Source organism: Xiphias gladius, chromosome 16 (genome assembly GCF_016859285.1).
Source record: "Xiphias gladius isolate SHS-SW01 ecotype Sanya breed wild chromosome 16, ASM1685928v1, whole genome shotgun sequence".
Lineage (NCBI taxonomy): Eukaryota > Metazoa > Chordata > Actinopteri > Istiophoriformes > Xiphiidae > Xiphias > Xiphias gladius.
In genome coordinates, this window is record NC_053415.1 from 5,125,464 (window position 1) to 5,148,156 (window position 22,693).

Genomic DNA, 22,693 nt, shown 5'->3' on the forward strand with positions numbered 1-22,693 from the left:
ATTTGTTATGATGAATAAGCACATCTGTTCATGCAGAGAGCTATTACCATTGCAATGAATTTGGAACTTGATGATTACTTGAACTTGCCACTCTGATTACTGTATTGTATGTATTAGCCAAGTTGGTAATCCAATCAGACATTCCTTTAGCATTACATTGCTTGGCTCTGATATCAGAAATACCAGCTGCACATGGAGCAGATTCGTGTTAAATGAAAGTAAAATGCTAATCCAGGATGAACACAGAACAAATAAATGTGCGGTAGTTACAATACCAATTCTATTATATATCTATATTATAGAGAAACGGCCTCAGCACACTGCATGCAGCTACTTAAGACTGTGCAATGCGGATAGCAACAAAATCTTTCTAACAATGCTTTTTATTGTTTCGACCCACTTTTAAGCCAAACCCTACTTTTGCTTCATATTTATGATAGGAGAAATGTCAAAATGTATTTTAAGATAATTCCATATAAGTAGAATAGGCACATAGTGTCTGTGTTTCCTCCACTTCATGTAGGGAGAACATCAAATCAATACAACAAAGTGCTGGGCAACAAATAACTAATGCACTAGACAGCCCCTGGAGACAGTGGAGGATGAAGGGAATGTCCTGCCAGAGCCATTTGGTTCCTCTGATAGGTCAAATCACTGGGACAGGCTGTTTCCTCTGCCTCAGATTGGTGCCGGCATGGTAAGCACTCTGGTTACAGCTCTGTGGTCTCAGATTTCTCTGTGCCAGGGCTCCATTACTTCCTAATTACCAATGGGATGAAGGGACAGGATACGTTTAATGATCTGAGCTACCTATCTACACAAGGCCAAAGCAGATGAATCCAGACGGGTTATAAAAGGGTGAATTTCAAATTGATTGAGGACTAAAATCCTTGTTTTCACTGGACAGCCAGCTCAGTTTTGTTCATTATTTAAGGTGCTCTGTGTTCTTAAAAAACAAGCCAATTTTCAGATTAATTTCAATCTCTCCTCTTACATCCTGATGTCCTCTCCTTACTCCGGTAAGCCCTGTTCATTAATGTAAGACCCTAAATTTAATAGTCCTGATGTAATGCAAGAGGGAATAATACTCTCAGCTGAGGCAGAAATTACAGTCTTCCGCACCTGCTTTTGCCTAGCTCTAGCTCCATTGGAGCAAATGACTCAAAACTCTTTCATGTCAGCTTTGAAGTCAGTTGGGTTGGAGGGACACAGGAGGAGGGCAAAACCGGCCCAAGTGGTAGAGGCACTATGTGCATAGGAATAAGATTACATACATCGGAATACAATGCAACTACAACTCATTTTATAGACAGTGGCTTAGCAAATACAGTTCAGACATGGAGCGGTGGTTTGTTATGGAGTTATAGATGACTTTTGGCCTCCACTCACACCTCCCTCACCTGCATGGTTAGAGCAGGAGGAGGATGAGGGAGAAATTAGTAAATTAGTGCATAACTGTATTTTATAAATAGTTTTTGCCAACTCATATATAAATAAACCCTTCTTAATATGATATTGCTCTGTGGTCAAGTGATATATGATGAGCAGGGTTAGCATGTCGCTCCAAATCAAATCTCATTGTTTAAATTTACAGTCTTGGTTGAAATTATTTGCACCACTGAATTTTGAGTAGAGAGTTTAGAATATCATCAGAAATAAATGCAAGTTAACCGATTTGTATAATCAAAATATTTTAATAAAATGTAGAAGGTAACTGAGCCAAAGACAATAAAAAACAAAACTTGCATAGTAGTTAAATAATATAAACACAAAATGTACCCCAAACACAGTTACTAGCACCCTTCTATAATATTTGGTTGCAGAACCTTTTGCAACAATGGCAGCCTCTAAACGTTTCTTGTAGCCATCTAGAAGCTTCTTGCACCTGCCTGCTGGTGGTTTCTGCATCTCTTCCATTGCTATGCATTCAAGCTCTTTTGAGTTTGCAGGGGTCCTTTGTGCAATGGCAGATTTTAGCTCTCTCCAAAGGTTTTCAATGGGATTTAGGTCAGGACTCACTGCTGGCCAGTTTAAAACACTCCATCTTTTCCTTTTCAACCATTTCCACCGTGTTTTACTGTAGGTAGGGTGGTCTTTGCCTTATAGGTTTCATTTCGTCACCTATAAACAGATTGAAGCACTGTATTCCCAAAGAGCTCTACTTTGGTTTCATCTGTCTATAGAACAATATTCCAGGAAGACTGTGGCCTATCTATGAAAGGTTTTGCAAACATTAGTCTTGCCTTTTTGTGCCTTTCTTTCAACAGTGACGTCCACCTTGACCTTCACCCATGGAGCCCTACTTGGTTTAGTGTGCAGTGTATGGTACAGGCTGAAACCACCAATCCAGATTGCTCCATGTCAGCCTGAAGCTCTTTAGATTTTTTGTATGGGGTTTTTTCCACAATCCGCATCAACCTTTAAAGACTTATCTCATTGACTTACTTCTTAGCGACATGTCCTGGAAGCGTCTTAACAGTTGTAAGACTCTGAAATGTCTTGATAACATTACAATCTTTTGAAACAGGGTGATTTCGTTGTAGCCTTTGAAATTTTTGTTTTACCATAATAGCATTTCTGATGCTCTCGCACAGCTTGTCTTCACCACTGTGAAAAAGAAACTAGAAACAATCAGCCCCTTTTTATGCAGTAAAATCATCATTCATTTGTTAAATCATGCATTTTTCTGTTGTTGTTCAGGAACTTTGGACATTTTATTAAAATATTTTGATTATACCAAATTGGTTAATTTGCATTAATCTCTGAAGATATTCCAAATTCTATACTTAAAATCAGAGGTGGTAATAATTTCAATTAGGACTGTATTTGTACGCCCCCGAGTTACCATGAGTCTTCAAAAATATTTTCACAGAAAGAGGGGAAACAGGGATTTTGCTATTATAATACTCAAAACTGATTTTTTTTTTTTACATATTTTTGACATGTATATATTGAGAGAGAATTAGAACTCAGAAAAAAATCTTTAACATTTTTTTAATTTCACTGTGTTTCCAAAGCCACCCTGTGTTTTTTTTTTCTTTTTGAAAATACATAGTTCTGTTTACATTCAGTGTTTCTCACAAAAATGTTTCTTTTTTTTTTGCAACTTCCAACCAGGGACATTTCACAGTTTTTCACAAATCAAAGCTTTTCAAACTAATAGTGTTTGGTTAAGTTGTGTAGCTGTGTGTAGCTCCATATAGAAAAGGGCTAAAACCTGCTTTTCTAAGAGAGTGTGTAAAACAACTGGCTGGAAGTTGTTCTAGAGTAACTAAAGTTAGGGTTCCTTTTCTTCAGGAGCACAGCTACACTCTTTGACATGGATTAATGTACAAAGAACTGACACCAATATATTCACAACTTTTATCTATTGTATCAAATTTTTAATGCATATGCCTTCATGCTATACATAGCAGAAAAATTAACAGTATCAATTCTGGCAAGAATTTCAACAGAGTTAGACTTTTTCTCTGAGGAGCTCTCTTTTATTTTTAACACAGTGAAATCTGTCACATTTCCTGTGTACGAAAGAATGCAACGCTATAAAATTCTTTTAAAGAAAGACTGTCTGATAACATAGACTGTTAACTCCATTTGTACGATTCATGATGTATCTTCCCTCTCTATGACAGCAGGCTTTTCAACAGGCTTTTAATTGTGACCATTTGTAACTGCTATTAACACTTTTGCTGTCAGACCTGGTTTAGACAATACTCTTAAGGCACCTGGAATGGCTGTTTTTCAGATAGTTGTATAATGACAAAATATATATTGAGGTATGCTCATTTTGAAAGCCTTGTTTGCCATTACTTTAAACTTTTGCATTCAGGGCATTTGAGGCAGTCATTGCTATGGAAATTAGGTTTTTCCAGTTCTGAGTGAGACTGGTCATTATTGTCGGAGATTATTAAGATTATTAAGATTATTTTTGATGAGAGGGGACACCACGTTAGCCCACACAGTACATCACAACACTCTAGTTGGGTGTGCTCCAATAAATTCTAACTGGGCTGTGCAGTTTGCATTAGCAGTTATGGGTTCCATGTTGGTTTCGTTTTTTAATTTTGTTACAGCATGCTTACTACAAATTTTTCCCCAAAACACATTTAAAAGCGGGACTAAAGTTATTATTCATTAATTATTGTTATATTATTTATTATATTATTAAGTTTATATTCAAGACTTTTTTGGGCCAAAAATTCTGATTATTTGATTTTAGATTTTGTAAGGCTTCTTAATGATCCGCAAAAACCCTGTGTACTGAAGGTTTGTAACAATAATTAGAATTATTAGCTTAATTAATAATTAGCTTAAAAGAAAATGATACAGTGAACAGAGATGATCCTTTAACTTGTTATATATACACTCATTACAGAGCACAAAATATTGATATTAGTGATTGGATATCTGGCTCGTTTTACCGAGCTAGATCATTAGTAAGATCAGAAATAACAGCTGGTTCTTTCGTCAACCAAATGGCTCTTCATTTAGTACCACTTCAAGCTTTTCTAATTCAGCTAATTTAGCAATGTTTTGCAATATGATTGGTATGTGTGCATGTGTATGACTTAAATTATTCAATGTAATCATACTAAACCTCATAATTTCCAGAATACCATTATTTTACAACATGTTTGGTTTTGTATTGAACGTTTTTATTTATATTGACAATGTAAATTAGCATTTCCCTACAAACATTAAACACGGTGCAGTCTGTAGACAGTCAGCCTGTGAACTATGTAGGGAATACCTGAACAATGGTTCATCAGTTAGCCAGAAGCTGACAAGAAATGTTACCCATCAGTCATTATGACTTGCCGGAGCACCGAAAACAAAACAAACAAAATACAAACAAGCAAAATTTAAAAAAATTAAAAAAAATGGTGTTGGCAAAGGAATTTACATACGTCTGTAAGTACTGTCATTGTAACTAAGGTTATCATTATTGATGTGACTATTTAAGTGTTTAAAACAACAATGCTCAAAAAATCCTCTAATCAAATATTTGAATATCTCTAACCTAACCTACAGTTGTAACTTACAGCAACTTACTGCACTCTCTATGCACGCTGCAGCCAGCGTTGTGCTCTCGAGACATCGCTGTTTGCTGAGAACTGTGGAGTTTAACAATAATGTTATTATTATCTAACTATTAAGTCGGGGTCCTTAGAGGAGGCCACTGAATTTATTCAGTGTCACAGCCAAAATTAACATTTGTTCAAGGGGAGGTGGAATGTGGCCAAGAGCAGAAGGTAATAATTAATTCAGGATAACATAATTGTACTATTTATTTCTCTTTGTTTCTGATGAAGTGTTATTACACTTTTAATGTGGTATTCACCTTAAATATCCTTAATTTGTTACAGAACTTTGCTCAAAGAGATGGGCTTGGAGGGGAAGGTCTCAGTCTTACAGGCCTCAAGGAAGTGGGAAAATCTTAAAAAGAAATGTGAGGTAGGATTTATATGCGTAGAAGCTGTTGTGTAGGGGCATGCAGTTCCGGAGCTATTGGGGGTTTTGAACAATGCATGAATGATAATCAATATTTTAATAGCACTTGGGTTGATAAATAGTGCTTAAAGATACATTTAGCAATAAGTAGTTTGGTTAATTCTCAGTGAGTCTTAATAGCCACAAGATTATTTTCTTGATTCTGCAATATTTGAGGTTTTGCAGGAGCCTAAGTCCCCACCAACTGGGTCAGGAGTCGAGCTTGGCAATGTAACTGCAGTCTCCTGGCCCTGGTTTTATGCCATGGATGAGGCCTTAGGTTCACCAGTTCTGCTTCCACTGTCTCTACCAGTGCTGGGTCAGCTTCTGGCCTTGCCCTGACTACCATCCCACCAACGAGGAGGGCCAAAAAACGTCTGGATGACGAAATTATGAACTTTCTCACAGAAGAAACGGCCAGGGAGGAGGAAAGAGAGAGAAGGAAAAAGGAGTTCACTGAATTATTTTTGTCATTCTTTGAATCAATCCTAAAAAGACAGTTCTACAACTGGTAGATAGGACTTCAACTGCTACCAGTTGCACAACTCCAGCATTTTTGGTCGTTTTACCTTAGTAATGGAAGGTTAACAATGGTGAAAACAGCAGGGTACTCGAGACCCGGCATTAATTTCATGCACAATTCCTTATTATGAAGGACAACATAATATTAATATTACAGAATAATAATTTGTAAATTGTCAACATATAATAATAGGTCAATAATCTGCACAATATTAATCTCTTTAAGAATGACACTTTACATCTTGTAAATTAATCAAATCACACTTATTCACACGTTACACGATTTTCAATAGTATTTGTTTTCTAATGGTATCGGTGTTTGTTTCAATATTTATACTGAATGGAGGAATTTTGTAAAAGGGAAGTTCCTTTAACCGACAGTCCCTGAACAGGCAGCAGAGGGTAGGGAGTACTGTTTATGTACGCTGTGGAATGGAACACAGTCTCAGTCCGTGCATGGAGTGCCCGTGGCAAAAAAGTGTGGCAAAAATATCAACCTATTATTCTCTTGTATTAAGTTTATAAAAAGAAACAAAACAGAAATCGGCTCTCAGACGGGAGCCGGCTCTCATCATTCTTGTTTGCGACTGATACATCACTAATTTATATAATCCATTTCCGTTCTGCTGTGTTGCCAGCATTGAGACTGAAATCTCCTCATATTAATACTGTTATGATGAATGCTGGATAAGAGCTCTCATCTGATCACAGCGTGTTTACCGTGAGTATTAGCACTGTGGGTTAATATCTACATCAAACACAATGATATCTGATGCATGAAAATTCAACTGCTCTGTGGCTTGTTTGGCCACTTCCAATCAATTATAAGGGGGAGCTTCAATTAAAACTGCCTCGTCATCTGAGCCAAGCTGCACTTCAGTTAAAAACATGCTGTCTAAACTTCTTTCATGAACTGCCCAACTTGAACTCCAACATTAATATTTCATATTTAATGGATTGCTGAGCTAGAGAGATGCATTAAAATATTTATTAGCTGCTGACTTACACGGAGGAAGGTGTGCGTGTGTTTCCATGTGTTGTTTGTCAGGATCAATTGCCCTCACATTAGTGATTAGGAAAACCCTAAAATATTAGGTTTAGAGCTAAAGGTTATGATCACTGTTAAGATTACTGCTATTAAGTCTAATATCAAGGTTAGGAGTTGTAAATAGTTTCAAGTTTATAAGAAACAAAATTCAGACAATTAAAAGAATTTGGTTAATGTTAGAGTAAGGTTTTGGTAATATTTTTAGGACAAATGCTCACTGAAAGAGAGAAACTCTCCAACAGTAGAAAAACATCTTCCCATTGGTTTGGTATTGAACCTGGGTAGTTAGAAGAACACAAATCTGACATATCCCCCCATAAGCCTGCAGACCACCTGACCAATGCAAACGGTAATTAATCTCTTACACACTTCCAAACCTGTTAAATTTGTTAAAAGCACATGCTGACCAAATACCCACAAAACCTTTTTTTTCCTATTCTGTATTAATGACAAAAATTTAACAGTGAAAGACTAGTGAAACATGCATAAAATAATGCACAGGACAACTAGAATATATCCATCTGATGTGTTGGTGCAGGCTTATCAATATACATAAGGGTATAGGGTGTAGGAACAATCCACAGACAGGCAAAACTATTTCATTTCATTTGTGTTAGCAGGTAAAAGTCTCTCTGAGATTAAAAGCTGTCAAGAAGCTAGCCATGTTACACGAATAAATACAATACAAGCACTCATACACTACAAAAACACATACTGTACTAAATAATGTGAAGTTGCATATAGAGATGATTGAGTTTGCAAAACTACCCAAATTAAATAAAAGTATTCAGTTATCAATTATCAGTTATTTATCATTTAAAAGTAAAAAGTATTCTTTCCAAATCCTTAAAAAGTGATTTCACGAAGAGTAATAACCTCTGAAGAACTTCAAATTCTACTGTACATTTTTCCAGGTGAAAGGGGCAGAATATTTACAGTAAAAGCTTTTTTGTCCACGTCGGGGAGCTTTGATGTCCATGACAAACATCACTTTACCTCAAATACTAACACATTTTATGTATGAGCAATAAAAAACACTGAGATGACTAACTGACAAAGAAACAAAAGGGGAACATTGTTACCTGTCTGACCAGACAATGAACACAAAACAGTTGACAAGGAAACACACTACAAATTAAATTTATGAGATAACAATCAGCGTTAACTGGGAATAGTTTCACGATTTAACCCACAACTCTAATTTGCTCTATATGATTTAAGAGCAGAATTTATATTTAATAACACAAATGAAGTTACGACTAAAGTTTTGAGCTCCCTAATGAACCCTGATGAGGTGGTTCTGACCAATTAGCACACCTCTGGTATATAGGTAAGTCAAAACCCCAGGCTCTCCTCAGCAGCTTGGTGCTCCCTGAAAAGTTCTTCATCACTGTTTGTGTTGATTGTACTATGGACTGCAAAGTTGAGGCATACTTAGCCTACAACTGCCACGGCCTCCGAATAATCGGCACTACATGCAAACACCTCGCATTCGACTGCAAGCAGATACCAGCAAAGATCATCAGATCACCAGGAACAGTTTTGGCTACTATCCCAGGAGGAAAACCCTGGCAGCAGCGGAGAGAGCAGAAGCAGAAGTGGTGGAAGTGAGCCGGGCTACAAGCCAAACTAAAGGCTATGCCACACAAACTACCGCTCCAATTCATCCTTCTCGCATGCATACGATCCCTTTCCAACAAGACAGACGAGCTAAGAGTGAGGATTACATTGCAGCCAGGCACAAAAAAATGTTGCATCCGGATTCTGACAACACCCTCGCTGCTGCCGTGTAACTAGCAGGCCTCTCACTATACTGCGCAGACAGGACAACTAATGCCGCAAAGAAGACAGGGGGAAGACTTTGTATGTATATAAACAATGCTAGGTGCACTGACACAGCTGTCACAAACAGACTTAACACACCCGATCTTGTGTGTCATGGTAAAGTGCAGAGGCCCCTAGATACACCTAGGGGATTCTCTGTTGTTTTTGTGGTGGCAGTTTACATACCACCGCATGCTAAACCTGGGTTAGCACTAGAGCTACCACACTCAACATAACCCCAATCTTGAAGGAGTCTTTATTGTAGGTGGGGATTTAATTAGATGAACCTCTGGTCAGTTCTCCCCAGATTTTATGAAAATGTTGCCCAACCAGAGGGAAAAATACATTAGACCCTGTTTATACCAATGTATACAATGTATACAAGGCCTTGCTGTGTCCCCACCTAGGACAGTTTGACCACCTCTGTTTGTAAATGTGGCCATTTTACAAGCAAATCAGCAGAGTTAAACCAACTAGCTGAGTAATTAGGGTTTGGCCTGAGGGAGCAGTATCACAACTACAGGAATGCTTTGAAAGCACTGACTGGAGTCTTTTTGCTGAAAACAACTCTGTTTCAGACCTAGAACGGTTCACCTCATCAATACTGTCCTTTATTAACTTTTGCACAGAAAATGTCACCACTGTTGGGGAAATCCAGGTGTTCCCTAACCAGAAACTCTGGATGAATAAAAAGGTCAGGTACCTGTTAAGGCTCAGAGATGCTGCTTACAGAGCTAATGACACTGCACCCTATAGTCTAGCAAGAGCTAATCTTAAAAGAGGCATTAAAGCAGTTAAAAAAATAACTACAAACTCAGGACTGTGGACAATTTTAACAATAATGACCCCTGATGCATGTGGCAAGGCATTCAGGCCGCCATAGATTATAAAATGAAGGATAGCCTGACTGTAAGCAGCAACCCTGCACTGGCGGAGGACCTTAACGTTCTTTGCCCACTTTGATAACAACATTATGGAGATGGATAGACTGCCACCAGATCAACATGGCCTGACACTGAACACTAATGAGGTCAGAATGGCACTGCATAGCATTGATGCAAGGTAAGCAGCTGGACCTGATGGCATCCCATGTCACGTGCCTCAGGCATGCGCAGACCAGTCAGCAGAGTTCTTCACCAACATTTCCAACCTTTCCTTGACCTACACAGTTGTCCCGTCTTGCCACAAATTAACATTCATCGTCCCCATCTCAAGCAAAAAAAAAAAGTGAGTTGCCTGAACAACTATCGCCTAATAACCAAATTCTTCAAGAGGCTGATTTTGGCTCTCATTAAACAATTAATCCCCTGTATGCTCTCTTCACCCACGACCTTCTACCTGTTAACCCAACTCACCATATCTCTCTCTCTCTCAATCTTTTTCTATCAACCCAGCCGGTCAAGGCAGACGGCCACACATCATGAAACGGGTTCTGTTCAAGGCTGTTGAACCTGTTAAAATGCAGTTTTCCCTTGCCGCTGTCGCTGAGTGCTTGCTCATGGGGGAATGTTGGGTCTCCGTAAATACAACTATAAAGAGTACGGTCTAGACCTGGTCTATATGAAAAGTGCCCTGAGATAACCGCTGTTATGATTTGGTGCTATATAAATAAAATTGAACTGAATTGAATTGAACTGAATCCTGAAGTACTGCATCAAAGTGTGGTATGCCAGTTGCAGCAGGCAGGACCAGAAAGCTCAGCTAAGTACATCTACCAGGCCTGACTTCAGGGGAGGGCCTCCAACATCATCCGTGACCGTACCCACCCAGCCCACCACCTCTTCAAACTACTCCCCTCTGGCAGGCGTTGCAGGACAATACATGCATGCACCACAAGACTGTGCAATCACAATATAACACCATGTCCATTAAAGTGTGTTTGTTTAATTACACTGAAAGACAGTCAAGTTGTAGACAAAACAAGTTATAATTACAATGATTCCAATATGACCTGATTGCGACTGCGAACGTTTTTAGATACAAGGCAGGTGCATTCAGATCAACATAATCTAAGAAAGTTGTTGATAGCAGGTGTTTCTGTTTCTGAATTTTTAACGTGTTATTTAAAAGACTAGATTATACAATCATATCCACATTAAAATCCTGCGAGTACAGAGGGATGGAAAATTGTTTTGTATCTGACATACTTACAGTTTGTGTGGGCTGCTATTATGCGATACACCTGAATGCCATACTGCCACCATGAATGACTTAATGTATGTCAGCCTGTGTAACAGTGTGACAGTTTGTTCTCCAGACAGATACTTTAACTGTAAATTCCAATCCAGTCTTCCTTTTGTGAAGATAGTCCTATGGAGTCAGTTTAAAATGTGAAACACATTCTGTACCGATCATCTTATTAAAATTCATGTTGATTAAAACACATGGAATCAGTTTGTTTGCCTCTGCATAGTACACTACTTTCTGTTGCTTCCTGCTCTTTCTATTCAGCAGTGGTTAAAACTGCTTCCCACTCCCTTCATCATGGTCTCTTTGACTGATGGAGCTGGCGTACTTCCCAGGCAAACTACCTACAACTAACATAAATATAAGCCTCAGTGTTTTTCTTTCGTTTTTGTTTTCACTGAGAAACTAATATTTATGAGCAAATTATTTCTCATAAATATTGACTTTTTTAAGTAGGTGGTAAACAGGGTTTCCTTAAATATGGTCCAATCATTACATGCACTAAATGTCTCACAAGCAAAATTATTTGTTATATCCTCTGCACTGCCAATATCAAACAATGGCAACAGCAATAAAGAGCAGTCAGATTCAACAGATACCTAACGATACAAGGCTTTCTATAAGGGTTTACTATGGTTTCCAACAAAACTCATAGCATTGCAACTAGTGAAAACACAAGCTACATGAGAAAACAAGAAACCGAAGAAAACATCTTCACCACATTTACAAATAAATGCTGCAAACAAATAAAACCCAAGCATGCATCTTGACGCATTACCACCACCTGGAATAATATGAAAACCATTGACAGGAATGTGTATTGTATCACCCGTGAGCATGTCCATCATCATGCAAAAAAAAAGAAAAAACTCCATGATGTGACTAGTGGTCAGAAACTTCACAGGATACCTTTAATTTGCAGTGCATTGAGCTCCACTGACCACTCTATTTTACACTCAAAACTCAAGACCTTGTATTGGTCCAATTAAAAAACATGTTAATCCTAAAAAACACACGCGATGACCTAAACCACCAACACCCTTAAGTGGGTTTCTTCAAAAACCGCAGCTGATATAAGCTGGTAGCAGCTGGTGAGGTTTCTGTGGCAACCCAAACTCAGCTGGACCAGAGGAGTTTGCTTAATATCCTCCATACACACTTACATCTAACACCCAAACAGCTGAAACAAAACTGTGATTCGGTCATAGTTCTGAGCGGCATCGTTAAGCTATAGGAGGTAATGGTGCAAAGAAGCTGTTCTGTCTCTGTGGATGCTGTGTATGTGTGTGTGTATTTTAAGTACAGAGTGGACAAGTAATTCAGGGTAGGAAATTGAAGGGTCCACTTATGTAGCCAAGCATTCAGCATATTATCCTTCAAACCAGTGTCACAATATGCTATGCACACTGTGGTTGACACAGTCCCCACTGCGCATAATGACACATCACCTACTTAGCTGTGAGAGCTTTTTTTTTTTTTCCGAGAACACAGGCTGTGTGACCCATGTGTGACTTGTGCGCCTGTGTTGAGACATTAATTCAATCTTAAAGACATTTCAATGCACTTTTAATTCCAGATAATCATCATGTCTTTGTGTGAGGAAATTCTATCCCTCTAAATCTTTGCATAGATAAAGACCTGGTCATACCAGTCTTTTAAATTGCAACATTTTATGACAAATCACATAATTTAATGGAATTCCTGAAATTAGTGGATTTGCTTAAATAAATCTGTGTTGAGTTGAGGGCTGGAACGACTCATCAACTTAATTCTAAATATGTCGATTTGCGTGGAATGTGTTGATGCATCTCACGAAGCCCCAACTTGATCGTCAAAATCTCTCTTTAAACAGAAGCTAATAAAATGGTGCAATGCACGCTTTGTAAAACTTAGTTGTGTCCCTGTCTGTTGTGTTTCCGACAAGAACTCAAAAAGGACTCCCTAGAGCAGATGCTAATGGCTAGTATGGCAAAGCCACTTTCCAGCGCATTTGCAAGTTATAAGCAGTTTGTTTATGTACATATAGAACCATAAAACTTAATGACGTAGATTTCCATCAACGTTTTTCTGTAAGTCAGTGTAAGCAACTTTTTGCAAATAATATAAGTGCATTTCTGATTAAAATCGGCGCTAGCCATTGGAGGAAATCATATTCAACACCATCTATGGTAATTAATGGCGGAAAATAGTAAACAACACCTTTCATATTTAGGCGTACACTGCATAAATCTTAACTTCTTTGATGAATAGTATAATTAGGTAAAAGTTAAAGTTTGAAATGGTTCCTTCATTCATAGATTACATGTTAAAATATGTTACTTTTTGTGTGTATCTTTTTTTGTCTCTGGAAGAGGCAAAGCTGTGTGCAAGATTTGGCTGAAAGGTTGAAAGATGAAGGGTAGTTCTGGTTATTATTTATCGGTACACTAACAAAAGGATTAATTGACCAATCAGAAAATAATCAATCGATTAATTGTTAAAAAAATCCTTAGTTGCGACCTTAGTTGAGTTTAAATTTGGTGAACTATAAACATACATTTTTTCTGTTTACCTTTACACTAAATAATTTAATGGAAAAAGTGTGGCCATATTTTTGACTTGACCATTTATCAAACCGTTATGTAAAATCTGATTAAACTGAATTGCTTATTGTCAATAAAGGTCCCTTTAAAGATAATGTTAAAACATTACGCACCACTTAATTCATTTTTTTCACCATATTGCAACAACAAAAAAAATACCATTAGAAAGAACTGAAACAAGTCCTTTGTCGTGAATGCTGTTGTTGCTGTTGTTTTGCATCGATTAAACAAGCAAGATATACTGTAGATATTAGTGTGCTGGTGGTGCTGGTATGTCCATTTTGTTACCTCGCACAATTTACCTTTTCTGTTTCCCCTATTTCCAGTCTTTATGCTATAAGCTAAACACCTCCTGGATCTAGATCTATACGCCCAATCACGACTATTTATCATCTCAACTCACTCTTGTAAAGAAAGTGAATAAGCATATTCACACAAATGTCAAACTGTTCACCAATTTTGTAGATTTAACATAAGTAAGTAAGTAAGTACTTTCATAAGTAAATGAAAAAATACACTCCTCTTTTGTCATAGTGGGCTTCTATAGAAAATATGTAAATGGAATAATAAAGACTTAATCAACCACAAAACAAAGAGCACAACTGTAATAGCCTATATTACCTTACTTGCCCCAGGAACTCTACCACTGTCCTTAGTGGACACTCAGGCACTCAGTGTCTTGTGAGAACTGTCAGGTATAATGAGGTCAATCCAAACCAAACTTAAAGTTGTAGTCTTTTTCATAAGGTTATGCCAATCAAAGAACTGGGGTGGATAGTTAACCTCCTGAGAGAGCTGCTGGCCAAGAGACAACAGAATCTCCCCAGGACAGGACTGACTAGCTCTTGAACAAGCGAATGGTTTTCTTTGTTTTTAAAAGTAAAGTTTGAGAATTTTTGACATTGAGCTGCACAAGACTTCTTCAATTGTTGGTGGTTCCAAATGAGATGAAGTCATAATTGTGGTAAAATCTAAATTTTAACACCTTATACCACAAAGTACCAAAGTAATGTATGGGTCTAACAAAAGATTGTCTGGTGTATGATAACTACTGTTTTCATGTTTTGTATCCACTTCATACTAAATTAAGTTTAAGAAACACCTCAAAAAAATTCTTACCTGTTGTACGTTGATCAACACATCTATCTCAGGGGCATGACCTCCTGTAGCCATGGGGCCTGGCGCGCAGCCAGTAGGTAAAGAACAGATCTCTGAAGAGGGCAGGAGACTGCGGGTAAGTCTTAGTGTGTAGCTAAAATAAAAGTAGGAGGGGAGACTAAGTATGGTGTTGATGTTGGGGAGGTGATGTGACTGGACAAAAAGTCCTTGGGGTGGAGGATGTCAGGGGTGGCAGGGGTCAGGTGGGGCTGTGGGAGTTCGAGTGGGTCTAGTGAGGTTGGGAGAGGGGAATAATCAGAGGGAAGAAGGGAAAGAAGGGGTACGAAGCAGCAGGACCCTTGGGAAAAATGGAGCTCAGCCCTTCTCTTTCACGGCTGGGGATCCAGGAAGCCTTTGGGGTGGCATAACCTATAAGAGAACAAAAAGGAGAGACAAAATAACTGGTCTAATAGGAGGAATATACTGTATGAGCAACTTTTGGGCAGTAACCATAGTAACACATAATGTACTCTAAACACTGTAAATGATCACTATATGCTGAAAAATGTATACCTAGACACACCAAGTTTGGAATAAATTCAATAAATTTAAAGTCAGTGCTTATGTTTTGCTTTATTTCTCAAAATTTATGAAAATTTCGGCGAAAAAAACTGAATCAGTGTTACTTTTAGGCAAATATATTCCACAGTATGTGACACAATAAAAGCAATTGGGAAACAACCTGTGACGTTCCTTGACAAATTCCCTCATGAAGGTGTACCTTAAAGGAATAGTTCGACATTTTGGGAAAAGCACTTATTTGCTTTGTTGTTAAGAGTTAGCTAGGATGGTCAATACCAATCTCATGTCTGTATCGTAAACATGAAAGTAGAGCCAGCAGCCAGTTAGCTTAGCTTAGTACAAAGTGCGACTAACATGGCTGCAGTAACATTCTGGAGTCTCTGCTGCATGACTGGTAACATTATGTTGACAACAAAACTTTTTTTTACAACATGAGTTTTGTACTGATTGAACAAAACAAGATATAACAGATAGTAGAGTTGCTGGTATACACATTCTGTTAGCTTTTTTACAGACCCAGTCTAGCTGTTTCCCCCGTTTTCAGTCTTACCTCCGCTAACTAGCTGCTGGCTGTAGCTACTTATTTACCATATAGGCATTGGAGCAGTATCAATTTTCTTATTTAGCTTGATTTACTTAGTTGTAGACAGTATTAAAAAGATATCAATTTAGCAACCTCTTATTTCTCACTTGACAGTCTAATTTGAAAGCCACTTAAACACACACGCACATAAACAAACAAGAGAAGGCACCTTGGGGCCGCTTAATTATCCTGGTGATGCCAAAATAGACACGCTGATTATTCTGGTTTTAACAAGGAGGAAAACAGGTGCCCTCATCCATGTAAACATGCCAAGGATTGTTGGTCTTTAATTATTCTGGGCAGTGCAGGAGAGGACAAGCCAGCAGAAACAATTGCCATTTACCCCACCAAAGAATTTTTTGCTCATTCTACAGTGCTTATTCCACTCTTCCAGAAAGGAATGAACAGGAAGTACCAGAATGTGCCATTGCAGTAATCCCTCTCTGATGTACAGGCATCATCATTCGCTGTTGTACTGTCCAATTCATACTCTGGAATTTTTCAGTAAACGATATCACTTATGGTTACATGATAATTGAGGAGTATTTAGTACAGAGTTATTCCATCAATGCATGTTTAAGAGGAAGCAAGAAGTTAAAGTTTGGAATTTTGCAGATATTTTTTTGAACTGAGGAGGCAAAAGAAAAAAATATTGGACTGATGTAAGCAAGCAAACAGAATTTGAATATTAGGTACTCTGGACATAAACAAGTCATGGGAACTGATGGAATATTGCTGATGAATCCCAAATGGCCCACCCTGTTTGGAGCTACTGTTTTCCCACTGTCACATTAAAAGGCTGCACATCTGTCTCAGTTTTATTCAGCTGACTCATGCGCTCCCTCTGAGACATATACAGCTGTCCCATAGCTCGCATTATGCACAACGCACTGCACAAAGAAAAGTGCACTTGTGAGGTGAGCATGCAGAAGAGTTTGGGGTTTATCGCTTGATTACATAGGCAATTATTGTGCACAATAAGGCATTATTACGCTGTGCTGCAACTCCAAGAACAAGCCACATTGGAGTTTCTTAGCCAGCACCACGCTGAGATCTCTTTTAAGAAGGTTTACAAAAAACAGTTCTGACCATTGTTGTGCTTTCTTTAAGACAAGACAATCCAATTGTAATGCATCATTTTGAATATATTACAGGTGATATGTTGCAAAGCAAATAAATACAAAACTGTAGCCACGTTATTCTGCTTTTGCTGTCATTTGTGGATGTGAAACAATTTTGCTGTTTTGGCATCTTTGAAGCTGTAGACAAAACAGAGGTTAGTGTTAGTAATAGTATTCAGTCCATTAATGCATCACACATGCACTATGCATTATAGTTTAAATTAAGCATTTTTAGTTTTAAATTGTGTATAATTATCTCACTAAAGTAGCTTAATGGGTGAGACATTAATACAAAGCAAATGTTTTATTTATTGAAGGCCTTTAAATGTACCTAACCCTGCATAGCCATAGACTCAACTATTGTGAGCAACTCCAACCATCTCAAACCTTTTAGTAACTAGTATTTGTGCTGTTTAGATGTGCTATAGAAAAAATATTGCACCTACACATGCTCTCCCTACCTTCCACTGTGCCTGAAGGGCCAGGGTGTCGTCCTGACTGCCTACCAGTGGGATGTTTTAATCACCTTGGGCACAGCTGACCCAGCTTATGCCCAGCCCACCACAACTTAACTCACTGCTACAGTAATATCAGATGTCCCACCCCCTTCATACCAGCACTGTAATCAGAGAGCTCTGAATGGCCCGCCCTTTGAATGTGTGAAGGGGACGCTGACATGCATAAGTGAAAGAGATTAATAGTGTTATGGTGCGGGGCAGGAGCAGCTGAGGAAAGCGGACACACTGAGAAAAAAAAAAAAAAAAAAAGGAAAACAAAACCTCTGGTTAATGATGGGGGTATAAAACAAATGATGAGATTGATTCAGGACAGACCCCCTTCAAATAATCAACCAAATATTTCATTGCTTGGTCATATGCGGACAAGAGGGCATGCACACATACAACCTGATATTCCAATTTAATTACCAAGAAACACATTACACTAAAGATATTACGGATGAGGGAATAATTAGATCAGTAATATATGAAATAAATGATAGCAAAATTGAATTATGGATTTTTGTTTTTAAAAAGTGAGTGAGCAATAACAAAGAAAAAAAATAGTGCATATGACAACACAGTGATACATAAATGATAGCTAAAGAATGTGGCTGTGATTCTTGTGATAATCACATTTGAATGCAACTAGTTTGGAAGATAAGAGCCAGAAAGATGTATTTATCTACAGACATTTGATTTAATCAGATTACACTATGAAGTATGGTAATCTATGGTTTTTCCTCCATGCACAATTTAATGGTGGCTGCCTTGTTCAAATGAGGTGCTTCCTTGTCCATGTCAGCAATGATTAAACCTATTTCAGCTTTGCATTAAATATGTCATTGTCAGAAGAGAAGGTAGAAAACTAAAAGGCCTATGAATATATGAAAAAAAAAATAACAAATGATACACTAGAATTAGTGCTGAAACAATATTAGCCCCTGAGATGGAAGGTACATGTACTCAACTACCTGTACTTCAACTTTACCTGAGTATTTCTATTTTACAGTACTTTACATTTACTTTACATAAGTTAAAACAATTGTTTTGATGGTTACCATTAGTTTTGGGGCAGCAACTAACAATTATTTTCATTATTGATCAATCTGATCTGATCTGATTAATCTTACTTGCATCATATTAGAAGCAAAAAATGTTTCTAACAATTAAACAAAATCCCACATTTGCCTGGCACTTTTGAATGAAAGGTAAGACCGCTGTCAGAGACCAAGGGAAAGTGGGTGAACAATTCATCGGCACACACTAACCAGGAGACTACTCACTTAGAACGGAACTGTCTGACATGCAGAGATGCACAGAAGCAGGGATGTTTGCGTGGTCATTTTTCAGAAACCTTATGTTTGCTGCACATCATTTAATCAGAGTAACCACAGTGGATCATTTGTGCCAATGGCACTGTGCTTTGGTGAGGCACTTTACAAATTAGGCTGCAGATGCCAAACTCATATCTGCCCTGTGGCCTCCAGATGGCTGAAGGGATTCAATCAGCTGAGGGAGAGGGCCGTCTTACCATCTTATGACATTAAAACGATTATAGGTAACATCGCTATTACTCTTCAGCTTGGCTGACTGCTTCACTAAAATTCTTGCTTTTGGTTTTTTATGTTAATGCCAATGCATCTACCAGTTGAATAGCTCTTCTTTAAAGGTCTAGTCTAGAGTTATACACTTTTTCTATGGTTTAATAGAATATGTTAATTTCCTCATGCATTAAAAAGCAGAAAGTGCGAACTTACATTTTATGATTCTTATGTATAAAATGATCTTTAAATGAGCATATTTGGAAATTTATTTACTTTTCATTTTTAATTTTTGTTAATTTATTTCCTGTGCATTGTTATCGTATTCCAGCTCACTATTATTTTTGCAGCTGGAGTCTGCGCCTGCCAAACCGTGTAAACAAACGCACCAGAAAGTTTCAGTTTTCTTTAGCAAAAACTGAAACACTCAGAATTTCACAAAACGTTGTTCCACAATTGCAGTTGGGCTGGTGATGAGTCAGTAGACACTAAACAGCTGACAGCTGGTGCTTATTGAGAACAGAGGGAGTATGGTGAGCACTCAGGTGTGTATAATAGGATGGTGTCACAAAAAAGCTGCTATGGAAAAAATCTCAATTGGTGAGGAGACCCCTAAACCTCTTTTACCATAAAATGTCTTGCCAGCATCCCTGAATTTCTAACAAATACTCTGATTTTGTAACTGATAAATGGTACTATCTGGGAATTATTATTGCATCAAAGAAACTGGAGTATCCTAACTTTGACCAAAAACTGAAGAAGAATTAGTCTTGGCATCAGTGCACAGACATCTTGCAGAGTTTCACAGTACATACGACAAATATTGACACAATTTCACATACAGTGCAGAGGGAAAGTGTAAGATCACGAGTTACTGCAAACCACAGTTAACCTGTTAAACCACCCAAACAGTATCCGTCTGTAACACCACTAATACTAACAACTAACAGGCAGCAATGCTAAGACGTCATCCGTGCAGGCCTTTGACGTCTTCTGAAAAAAAACAATGCAAACGCTCTCCTGTTGGTCATAAAGTCTAAGGTCTGAGCAGTGACCACAAGCAGAGTCATCATTCACAGGTCTTTGCCCAGTATGAACCACTCCCCCCCCCAAGGCCAGATCAAGCCACTCCAGACACAGCAACCAGCTATTTTTGATGTATAGATCTATATTTAGAGACAAGTGGGCAGCAAACCCAGAGACAGGGTAGCTCATAGTTCTACAAAGACCTCAAACTTACAAAGCCATAGTATACTGCAGAGGCAGTAAACAAATATCTTTGTATCACTATATTGATCAGCAATTCATTCAGTAAGACAATAGAGGTAATAAAAGAGTAGATTTGATAGGAATCAAACCACTCACAGTTCTTTAAACCAAACACAGAAAAGACTGACAATGAAAAAAATTTGAAAAAGGGTTCACCCTTATTTCAAAATATGTAAGTAGCTATTCAAATATTTTGCCCAGCCTTTGTGATATCAGTTTAAGATCTGCTTCTACACCAATATAATCGAGGTGAATGGAATTTAGTTAGTGGTGCTCAAAGCACTGAAAAATAACATTGAAAAAATTCCACTGCAACAAATCTTTGCCTGAAAAAAGTGTGCCCATTACTCATTATAATCCACAGAGCTACTTTTTTTTACAAAAGAAATAGAAATAAAATAATAACATTAACAAAAAGACTCTGCAGAATAATGTACAGTAATGGGGACACCTTCTTTGGAAAGAAACATGCGGCCCATTGTTGAATTTTTAGCCATTCTAGCAGCGCGGTCGGTCAGGGTACCACTTTGGTTTGTCTATTGGAGGAACTGTCATAAAATTTTGTTCAGACATTCATGGTTCCAAAAACTATGTATTTCAATAGCTCTGGTGATCCCCTGACCTTTCCTCTAGCATCTAACGATGAGGTTGACATTTGGGGTTCAGGCTAAAATGTCTCGACATCTACTGGATCTATTGTCATTTGGAACAGAGAGTCATGTTTCTGTCAGGATGGAATTGTATTAACATTGGTGAGCCCTTAACTTTTCATCTAGCACTATCATCAGGTCAATTTTTGTCCAATACTTTATGACCAAATACCAAAGTAAGCTACAGCCTCAGGTGTAGCCTGATTTGTTTTTGATGCTAGTTAGCTAATGTTAGCATGTTAAACGGTGCCGGGCAGTAGCTTAACACATTACTTAGAAATGTTACAGTAATATTACCTTTCCCCGTATCTCCAAAGCTGTCTAATTTATGGGTTGTGTGTTCCTAACTGGTTTTGTTCAGAGTTGGAGGGCATGTGAACCCCACAGCATCATTGTGAGGACTACTGCACGTAGTCAACGACTAACGTTAAGCTAGCTATCCATGATCAGTATATCCTTCTAAACTGTGTGGTGGCTGCTTAAACCAAAATATCTCATTTTCATTTTCTAACCGTGTTAAATATGTGATATGTGGGGTTGGAGGCTATCGGTTTGTTTAAATGCAGATTGATGAGTATATGGAATATTTAGTAAAGTAACTGAATTACTTGTGTAATGAGTACTTTATTACAGTTTTTAAGTAACTTGCCTAACACTGATGCTAAAACATGAAACTGGGATGGTGAACATTGTAAACATTGTAGCTGCTAAACATCAGCATTTAGCATTGTCATTGTGTGTATGTTAGCATGCTGACATTAGCATCTAACTCAAAGCAAAGCCACTATACGGCTGTAGACTCTTTGCCTTGTTTTAGATGAAAAATGTCGATGCTGTGAGCACCGTAAACAAAATCCAGTACACTTCCATTGTTATTGGGGTGGAGGCAGAAATCTCAGGGACAGATAAAGCTAATGTGTATCATTAAAAACAAAACTGCTGGAGATGCATGGTACAACATCACTGGGTGAGAAAATGTTTATTATGGATATGTAATTTGGGTGAACTGACCCTTTAATAATTTATGGTTACTCATCAAGTTTTATTATTTAAGTTACAGGAGTTCGTGTTTTAACTAAAATGAGGACTATTATTACTGTATGTGAAAAACAAGTTAAAGACTGGATCAAATCTCCTGAAAGGTGTTATAATCTTAGAGACTCGGAGTCTTACTTTACCCTTCAGTTCATTTAAAGGATAACCCCTCTGGAGGATTGTCATGGCTTTTGAAATCCCACATTCTGCTCCGTCTTGCTCAGACTTAAGTCGTACAATAATCAATAATTTCACTTGATTCTGAAATTCCTCATTTATGAAACACTGGGGCTGTTAATTATTAAAAAAAAAAAAAAAAAAAGAAAAAAGAAGGTGTGATGTTACCACAGCCATCTGGTTTCCACGAGAACAAAACAGCCAGCTGCTTGAACCGCTCAAATATTGGGAAATCCTGTGAGGCAGCATGAGTTCCCCCTCCTCAGCAGACGATGTTTGCTGAGTCATTACTCAGTGACCATATTCACCTCCAGCTTCTGTCTGAACTTCAATCTCGCACTGTTTCCACGCGTTTCGCGGATGACCTGCGGAGCTCCCTTTTTCGGCGAGGAGGCAAGGATGCGCTCTCTTCGGTACAGGCTGCACGCCGCGGCGGGACGACAGCTCTCAACATCGCTGCAAACGGCAAGCCGACGCCTCCGGA

General features: G+C 38.1%; 1 protein-coding gene across 3 annotated transcripts in view; it reads right to left on the reverse strand.

Annotated features, from left to right (window-relative positions):
* Window positions 1–22,693, reverse strand: part of slc4a3 (solute carrier family 4 member 3) — a 58,234-nt gene that overhangs the window by 34,207 nt on the left and 1,334 nt on the right. For all 3 annotated transcript variants that reach the window (XM_040148145.1, XM_040148144.1, XM_040148146.1), the window contains exon 3: window positions 14,773–15,180. In XM_040148145.1, coding sequence (XP_040004079.1) covers window positions 14,773–14,826 — 54 coding nt within the window. In that variant the 5' untranslated portion in view covers window positions 14,827–15,180. The remainder of the gene's footprint in view (window positions 1–14,772; window positions 15,181–22,693) is intronic.